The sequence below is a fragment of the Melanotaenia boesemani genome, chromosome 4 (assembly GCF_017639745.1).
Source record: "Melanotaenia boesemani isolate fMelBoe1 chromosome 4, fMelBoe1.pri, whole genome shotgun sequence".
NCBI lineage: Eukaryota > Metazoa > Chordata > Actinopteri > Atheriniformes > Melanotaeniidae > Melanotaenia > Melanotaenia boesemani.
In genome coordinates, this window is record NC_055685.1 from 10,141,656 (window position 1) to 10,151,505 (window position 9,850).

Sequence of the window (9,850 nt, forward strand, 5' to 3'; positions counted from 1 at the left end):
GCACCACAAACACATGTAGTCCGACAAGATCAACATTACATCCGCACCCAAGAGGAGCTGGTTCAGCGGAAAGTGGCTTGTATTGCAGAAGTGTGTGTGTGTGTGTGTGTGTGTGTGTGTGTGTGTGTGTGTGTGTGTGTGTGTGTGTGTGTGTGTGTGTGTGTGTGTGTGTGTGGCCAAAACCATACTTTAAGAATACCAGAGAAGGAGAGGGATTTTTTTTTTTTTTTTTTTGCTGCTAATAGAGAAAAAGGTCCATATGAAAGTCAGAAACCTTAAAAGAAAAAAAGAAAAAATGAGATACAGACAGAAACAATAACAAGAAAATAGATGGAGACAAGACTGAGTTGCACTTAAACAATAAAAAGGAAAGATGAAAGAGGACGGCTTTTTCTTCCTGTGCTCTGTAGAAAGTCCTGTTCGTCTGTTAGACTACTCATCCTTAGTGTCAGATCCCTTTTTTTTACTCAAGACTTTGATGTGAGGCCTCTGCAGTCACCCTGACAGGATATTACTCTTTAATGATCTCCTGATAGGTATCCCCTCCTACACCCAGTATTGCACACAGCAGGGAGTGTGGGTGGAACATGTAACATTTACACAAACATTCAAAAAAAGCACAGACCCAGAGAGCAGACAAGAATGTCCCATCATTAAGTCCTTGAAAACCAACAAACATGTAGATTTAAACCTGTTGTGACTGTACAAGTGAGGAACAACCATAACTGAATAAAGTTCATGTCACAGCAACCTGCTTGTTTTAGTCAAAGAGGTTCTTTGTGAAGGTTAGTTCATATTTTATTTGGGTGTATGGTTTAAGCTGATGTTGTCTGAGCTGCTGAGCACACTGGCTATTCCAGTTAACCGCCTCAGGATGTTAGTTAGTTTGCTGGCATTTGTCAGTATGTCAGCAGTCACATTTAACCTACATTATCAGAAGCCTGGAAAGGCGACACTTGACCCTGTCAAAATATAAACACAAATGCAGATTAAGAGTATAAGAGATATAGAGAGTGAATGTCAAAGACAAAAGAGGTGTGATGATTAAGAAAGACAGAAAGTGATGCTTGTGAGTAACCACTGTTCATCATATATACAAAGAGTAGCCAGAGGATCCCCCCACGAAAACAGGTAATGCCACACCAAACAGGTTTAAGAGAAGGAATCTTACAGTATTCCACTGTTTAAACAGTGTAACACAATACTGTAATGTGTCAGAGAAGCATCCGGATTAGGATGAGGATTCCCAACGGTCAAAATAGTGTGGTTAAAAAAAGCTGCTTGAATCGCAGCTCTTTCACACGGACTCACAAGTGCAACAACATGCTATATAAAAAAGGCAGTGTGTGCATCAAGCCAAACTCTGGCTTTGAAACTTGCAAAAAAAAAAAAAAAAACAATAAAAATTTTATTTGGCTTCTAAAGCATCACCTTTCTCATACTGTGTTTGGCCTGAATAAGCGTGAGCAGGTCCTGCAGGCGAAATCTCACAGGTTGGATGGATGAGGCGTGTGAAAGCATGCAGCAGCTTCACTGACAGGCTCTGTGACTTTAGATTTCATCATTTTCATGTGAATCTCACAAGTCGGATGTCTTTTTTTTAACATGATGAATTATGAGGAAATGCAAAAGATCATTGTCAATACTTTACTTGGGAAATTGTTACAGAGCCAACCCTGTTTAAAACTGGTTCCTCCAGCCAAATAGCTGCAAAGGTTTGCAAACTAGTATCTGCAACCTTTATGGCAGATGCACTATTATATCAATTCTGATGCAACTAAATTAAAATTAGAAAATTGCCCTCTTTCCTTTGCTGTGGTTAAAATCTCTAGACCAAAAATCTTCCTGATCAAGTGGAGAAGATTCACAGTCAGTATCTGCCGGCTGATCAGTGATATAATGTGACTTACGTAAATGTAAAAAAGTGACTACAAGCTTTTTGTAATGGAATTCAGCAATAAGAGAGAAATCAAGATGTTAAGAAGCAGTTTTATTCTATGTGTGATGGTTTCAAGAGTGTGAGAGAGGAAGTTAGAGGGAATGTGAAGAGGCAGATAGAGTTCAGGTTTAGACCAACCCCCTCGACTGTTGCATGTTACAACTACGCTCTTCACTCCCTCTGCTTTGTCAGTTTGACGGTAACTTTCTTGCTGCTCTTGGTTGGATTCTCTTGACTGAAGAGCAGATGACATGCAGGATAAAGACAAGTCTACATCAATCTAAGGTAATTTCTTAATGAGTCCCAAATCTGATGATAGAGGTTATTTCTGGCACCCTTTTGTTTTAGAAATTCCTTATTATCTTATTATGACTTTGCAGATGTACAATCACATTATACAGCTACAGTGTGTTATATTCTTTATTTTATGGCTTTAACTTCTTTTTTTATTTGCATTAAAGAAATGCTGTAATGTTTTTAGCAGCAACTGCTACAACTGTTGTTTTATTGCTATGTTTGCATCAGGGAAAATAAAGCCTGCTGAAACTTTAAGCCAGTATTTGAATAAGAAAATTGCTGATGCGCTTAATTTATAAAAATGTCCAATCTCATGGTTAGAGATTATTTATATTGTTATCCATGATATAATGTAGATCCTGTCAGTGTCATGAGAGGACTTGCCACTCAACGGACTAGTAAATTTCTAAATTTTTGACCACAGATGGAATAAGTTAAATTAGCCTGACCATTCATTCAATGTTACCATATGGCTCAAGAAGAGAGAAAAACATCCCATAGAGACTTGAAGGAATGCAACTCTAATCACCACTGATCGTTAACTTGTTATAAACTGTGCGAGCCCATCGTTGTATTCACGATTGGAGTTGGCAAATACCAGGAAATTTTAGACGTGCTGCATCTGTCTTCAACATTAAAGGGTCTCAAGTATATTTTCATATGGGGAGGTTGTTCAAACACCTCATATATACTCTGAGAATCAGCTGCATATGTGCCAAATTAATTACACATGCTGGTCTGACAACCTTCCACTGACTGACACACATGTTAAACACAACTGGGAAAACTAAGTTGTTTTGACACTAAACTGATCCTGTTGCCTTTTCGAGTCACATTCTGCTTTGCAAATGCAAACAGGTAATGGACACCCCCACTTTATGAAAAGTATTTATTCAACTCAGCAGCAATATTCTTTACTTTAACAGTTCTAGGCCTTTCTGAGAAATAGTTATTTAATTTTTTGATAAATGGCATTTTAACTAAATATCAATTTGATGCTTTTTATACCTAAACTCTTTCAGAATATGAATGTTCTATTTAATTTAAATGGTTTTCTAAGTGGTTCTGCATCCCTTCAGTTTTCCTTCATGCTTTTATCATGTCTTTCTGCAGCATCTGGGGCCCTTAGCCAGGCAGAGCTCAAGATCACCATCTACTGGCAAAAACGACAACATCTGTAGAAGTTCTGGTGGATTACATGTGCCATCTTCTTGTACTCCCCCCCTGCATTTGTTGAGGGAACCATAAATTTTTCACTGCTTTTTTTGCCAATAGTCAGAATGACTTTGTAGCTACTGATTGCATACAAAGAAAAAGAAAAATAACATCCAGCATGGAGGCATCAAGTTATGCTTATGCAGGGACCCCTCCTGCATCAACAATAATCTCCACCTCCCCTACTTCTTCATCTTTCGAATTCCTGCAGATTTTTAGGGAGTACCACAACAAAGCTGTCATTGTGGAACATTACAACTACACCGGCAAGCTGCAGAAAGACCGCTACCGTGAAGGGCTGCCACCCGAGCGCATTGCATTCCTGGTGGTGTGCCTCCTCATCATCCTGGAGAACACTGTGGTTCTCATTGCCATATGGAGGAACAAGAAGTTCCACCTACCCATGTTTTACTTGCTGGGAAATCTAACTTTGTCAGACCTGTTGGCAGGGATAACCTACATGGCCAATATCCTCATGTCAGGACACAATACTTTAAAATTGACACCGTTGCAGTGGTTTTTCAGAGAGGGAGGGGTCTTCATCACCCTGGCTGCTTCTGTCATCAGTCTGTTAGCCATTGCAATTGAACGGCATGTTACTATGGTGACAATGCGACCATATCATGGGACAAAGCGGGGGCGGATGATGGCACTCATCATTGCAAGCTGGGCCCTGGCAGGGTTTTTAGGGATCCTCCCAATTTTGGGATGGAACTGCATCCACAAACTGGACCAGTGCTCGACAGTGCTCCCACTTTATGCCAAAAGCTACATTCTCTTCTGTGTGTCTGTGTTTAGTGCAGTGCTATTGGCCATTGTTGTCCTTTATGCCCGGGTTTTCCGCATTGTCCGCATCAACACGCAACGCCAGCGGCTGGGTCTGTCAGGCAGCATGAGGAAGGGCTTAGCAAGAAAGTCACAGAAGTACATCGCCCTCCTCAAGACAGTGACCATTGTGCTTGGGGTCTTCATTGCTTGTTGGCTGCCTCTTTTCATACTCCTTCTCTTGGACTTTTTCTGCCCTGCCCAAAACTGCCCACTGCTCCACAAGGCTGATTACTTCCTAGTACTAGCAATAATCAACTCACTACTCAATCCGATCATCTATACTCTGACCAGTAAGGACATTAGGAGAGCCATTCTGAGGCTGCTGTGTCGGCCGTGTCTGATGACCAAAGATGGACAGGTGAAGAAGATTGGGATGTCATTCCTGGAGTGCAGTTTCAGTAAAAGTGAGGTGGCCTCCCAGAAGTTAGAGCCTGGATTGGAGACAACCATTTCTTCAGGGAACGCCATCACCACTTCATCTCCAATTAAAGCTCTTTACCCCAAACTCTTCAAGTCATAAAGACTTAAACTCTTGTACATAAAGTTCAAAAGACTGTGAAAAGGTTCCCCACTGAACACAGAATATGTAGCACATCTACAGAAATGAAGCAACTGTGGCACTGCTGAATATAGTGCAAATCCAGAAAAAATAAAAAGTATTGCATTAACAAATTTCTCTGTGACATCTTTACAATGTCAAAGACCATAAAGATGCCACTCAAATGTACATGCAAACAAACAAACTTGTTTTTATAAATAAGATGCTAGTGATAAGTCTCTGTACCAAATATGCACTGAAAGGATGCTTCTATAAATTCATCATTCTCTTCCAGACTTTGCAAGATAATGGAGAAAAGGACATGACTTACTGCTACCATTTTTGGCCGTTACTTAATGAAGAGCTTTATATAAAGAATGTGTGACCTGTGCATCTGCAGACATCTGGATTTCGCTGGTTCGAAGGCCCGCAATGCACTAGATTTGTTCAGATAAAATAATCTAGATTACCCCTACACATCTGCCGACATGATGCATTTACTGATTCACTGGAAGGCAGATAACAGGACTCAGTGAACAATGTTGTGGTATTGTTGTGGGAGGGATGTCGCAAAATGAATGCTGTTTTTAAATGACAGATGGCCAACCTATCTTGTGTGGATTCCAAGTTTTGAAATGTCAGTCTGGAATCTGCAGTAAAACCACAACAGCAAACAGACCATCAAAATGTCAGCATACTTTAGATGTGACAAATGGGCAGATGTAGCATAAACATGTTCTTTTGGTTGTTACATGCTGGTTCTTTTAACTATGACTGAAATCAATTTTCAGATAAATGAATACATCAGTAACTGACATTTCATCTTGTAAATATAGTTGCAGAACAGCATCAAGAGATTAAAGGACCTTATTTTACCTGTAAGGTACATTAGACTAACAGTCCAATATTTCCTATACCACTATACATAATAGACATTTCTGCTTCTTTTGTGAGGTACTCATTTTTAGCATGGAATTGAAACAAAAGCTACAAATCTTTTTTGTTTAGTGTTTCTAGACTTAGTGGAGGAATGAGGCAGTGTGCTGTTTTGCTCATAAATCCATGTAGTGAACTTTGTGTATTTCTGTGGATGTCTTTATACTGTCTGCATTGTAAATTATATCTATTTTGTAACTAGCAAAGGCAACCATTATCTTTCTTTTCATAAAAGAAATAAAATATTTTCTTAAGCAGTAGCAGAGAGTTTTGGAGTTATTTTCTTTCTGTGTAACATTTATACAGTAAGTAAGTTTTTTTTCTCTTCCTCACATGTGGCTGTAATTCAACAGGAAGTCAGCCCCCTTGTCTCACATCTGGTAATAGCATTGGCCTCAAGCTTTGCTCATCTCAGTCTGGCTCAAGATCTACACAATACACCTTTTGTTGAACACAGAGCTCTCCTTTTTTTCTTATTCTCTTGACCTGTAGTTAAGATAGACTATCACTTCACGTTGATCTGCTGTCCACATTTATCATGGCTAAATCTGAGACAAATCACGTACAGCTGGTCTAAATCTTCTTCCCAGGGAGATGTATTATCTGTAGACAGAAAACACTCCAAGGGTGGTTAATTCCCCATCAGAGACAAGTAAAAGTAAGGGGAACCTATGAACCTCATTTATTTAGAGTTCATTTATTTTGTTCTAATATAAACTAAGTTAAGACTAAAAGTATGGAGCCTATAGATAAATTATATCACCGAAAGAAAATAGGAACTTCAACAAGACTGTAAGTGCAGGTTAAAGCTGCCGTGACATAATAAAATAAATTTAAACATTTTGGGTTTGTTGATAGAGCCATGCCTAGTAAAAAAAAAGAGAGAGAGAGAGATCTCAGAACACGTCTTGTCTTTTTTTTTTTTTTTTTTTTTTCCATATGTGGCCAAGGTTGTGTCATCCAGCATAACACAGTTCACACTTTAGGTATGTGTATTACTGTAGCTTTATGCAAGTGCAAATCCTGTCTTACAAGTTTGCTTACTATATAGTTTCTGATTTTACTCTCACAGACCCAAAGATGTGCTCGTCTATCATAACTAGTGGTGTTTCGATGAAACACCTTTGATTTGATATGATTTGTAGAGGAGCAGATGCTCTTCCAGATGTCGACTGTATCCACCGGCAAAGTGCCTGCTGACAAAGGTCAACCAACCGTTCAGGGCTTCCTTCCTTCTGTTGAAATCATACAGCTAAAGGGGCAGGTATGAGTTATGAGACATCTGTCATGATCACTCGAACATATGCAGAGGCACACTGTTCTGTTACTGTACTGTTTAAGAATGACGCAACTGATGGTTGAGCAGTAGATGGGTACAGCTTTAACCACGGATGATAAGGAAGCTTTCAATCATCTGGCCTGCAGTTTCATTGTTGTTTTTTGGTGCCATCTTGTGACTGTTCAAAGGAAACCAGCCTGTTTGGTTACCCTACTGGCCTGGATAACATATTTTACAAGAGGGGTAAAAACTGGTGTGTCAGCACATGGCTGGAAAAGGAAGACTCTCCTCAAGCTGTTGCTTACTGTTGGAGCAATTTGCAAACATGAATCTTGAGAAGATACTTGATAAGTAAGGTAAGCTTCACTTACATACAAGAAGCAATGCAGGTTATGAAGTAATTTCAGTCATTTCCTGATGTCACAATTTATTTACAATACTGTTTTTTTTTTTCTGGTTCTTTTCTCTACTGAGATTTAACTTTAAGGGATAAACAAATGTACTTTTAAAGACGTCACAGTATTATAGACACAAGTTTATCTTCTAGGAGCGTTTTTGTTATCTGTAACAGATTAGTGATGTGTCATTTGCAAACGAGCCAGCTCTAACAGTTCATTCTTTGTAGCGAACAACAAAAGCTAATTTCTGTTGGGGAAGAGCCGAATCTCTAGCTGCTCCTGTTCAGCTCTGCCGAGAATTCATCAGTGTTGCCAGCTCTTGTAACAAAAACAAGCAACCAGCTCGAGGAAAACAAGCCCAAAAAATGAATACTTGGCCCCCTCAAACAAAAAAGAAAAAGAAAAAAGAAAAAGAGACACCGATTATACCATTTTTGTGAAAGAAGGAGGAGGAGCAGATGCTCTGAAGGCAGCATGTGTCGTGGAACAGGCCACGGAGAGCTGAACTTCAAAGGTTTGATTAACATGTTAAACAATAGTCACTGTTTTGTTTATTTATTTATTTATTTTGAAAAAGAAAAAAAAAATTCTAGAACAGTGAAAGCCCAGAACAATACTCAATGAAGGGCCATTTGGTTGCTATCTGGAGGCCGTAATAACTTATTCTTTTAAGAGTTCATTTATGCAAAATATGAAATATGCCTACACACATAGATAGAGCTTTTTGTCTGCTCTTTGTGTCAAAACAGAGCAGTACCACTGGGAATTGTGGGGACATTGTTGTGCAATATAGCTCACGTGCGACTTGCAAAATAAACAGAAGAAAAAAGTCGTGAGGCATGTAATCAGACCACCGCCGTCAACTGCAATGCCTGTTTTTATGTCTCTTTTTATCAATCAATCAAGTTTTATTTATAGAGTGCTTTTCGGGCACAAAGTAACATAAAGTGCTTTACATAATACAAACAAATTATGCATATTAAAAACTAATTTAAACGCCTTCACACACCAGAGTATACAACCGGAAATTAAAACACACCTCATAGTAGTGTCTTTCACACACAATCTGTCACACACGGACTCACACACATACAAACAAAGCACATGTATAGTCCTCCCACCCACCCATACCCCATTCTGTACAAACATAAACTCCCATCCATAGTTACTGTCTCTTAACTGAATGCAAGTATTAAAAATATCAATAAAATAAAAACAGTTGGGCTTGACGCTGCTGTGAGGAAACAGTATCTAGGGGATCTAGTCACACCAGAAGCCAGCCCACCCATGACCACAGAGGGGGCCACCACAGGAACCCCCCCAGGTTAGGACAGGCTGGAGTCCACACCACAGCCACAGGGCTGCAGTGCAGGACAATCAGCCACCTAGAGTCAGTCACCATGGCAACAACCCTGCAGACAGAGCTACCAGTGTGGAGGATCCCCAGACGGAAAACAGAGGATTAAAAAGTAAAAACAAGATTAAATAAACCTATAAACAATGAGAACTGATAAGAAAAACAAAAATAAAATAAAATAAAATAAAATAAAATAAAATAAAATAAAATGGTGGAACGAGGCCTCAACATAGGTTTTGGTTCTGACTTTGGGAATAACTAAGAGGCCGGTACCAGAGGATATCAGGGTCCATGAAGGTTCATAATTTAAAAGCAGGTCCGATAAATAAAAGGCCCAACACCATTAAGATATTTATAAACAACTAAAAGAACCTTAAAATTAATCCTGAAACGCACAAGGAGCCAGTGCAGGAATTTTAAAACTGGTGTGATGTGTTCCCGCCATCTGGTCCTCGTCAGAACATATGCTGCTGAATTCTGGAGTAATTGTAGGTTAGAAATAGACTGTTTGGGAAGACCAGAAAGCAGGGCATTTAATTTTGGTAAAATCTCTCTCTTGTCTTTAGGACCAATAATTAAAACTTTTCTTTGTTCTGATTGAGCTGTAGGAAATTTCATGGAATCCATGACTTTATATCTAAAATACAGTTCAAACAAGTGTTATGTATATTATCATGATCTCTTTCACCGTAGTCACCCCCAGGAGTATGTGGCCAGTGATGTTTGATACCTGTTTACTTACGTAAAAGGAGCATAAATGAGCCCTAAAGGCTCTTTTTTTCTCTCTCTATGCTAAATATGCATACACATGTGGACTAAGCCTTCTGTCTGTTTTCTGAGCCCTTTATCTCCAGAATTTGCTCCTTTTTCAGAGAGCATGTGAAAGCATACCCAGTCGTAACAAATGGAGCAGTACCACCAGAAACCATGGGGGAGTGCTGCGCAGTATTGCCGAAATGTGCACAGCGAAAGGAACAAAGAAGAAGAAGCCACCACGTATAGAGAATGTATAGAGAATACCACATCAGCAGTGCACAGAATTGTGGGAGAATTCGCCATTTTG

The 9,850-nt window shown here is 39.4% G+C and overlaps 1 protein-coding gene across 1 annotated transcript; it reads left to right on the top strand.

Moving 5' to 3' along the window:
* Positions 1 to 2,126: 2,126 nt before the first annotated feature.
* On the top strand, positions 2,127 to 5,589 carry s1pr5b (sphingosine-1-phosphate receptor 5b). Its single transcript, XM_041981827.1, has 2 exons — positions 2,127 to 2,224; positions 3,350 to 5,589. Exon 2 carries the CDS (start codon positions 3,570 to 3,572, stop codon positions 4,797 to 4,799), a length of 1,230 nt encoding a protein of 409 aa, XP_041837761.1. The 5' UTR covers positions 2,127 to 2,224; positions 3,350 to 3,569; the 3' UTR covers positions 4,800 to 5,589.
* The last annotated feature ends 4,261 nt before the right edge of the window (positions 5,590 to 9,850 follow it).

Bases quoted from the DNA above. Each gene is read 5' to 3' on its own strand.
- s1pr5b (XM_041981827.1), top strand. From the start codon at position 3,570: ATGGAGGCATCAAGTTATGCTTATGCAGGGACCCCTCCTGCATCAACA.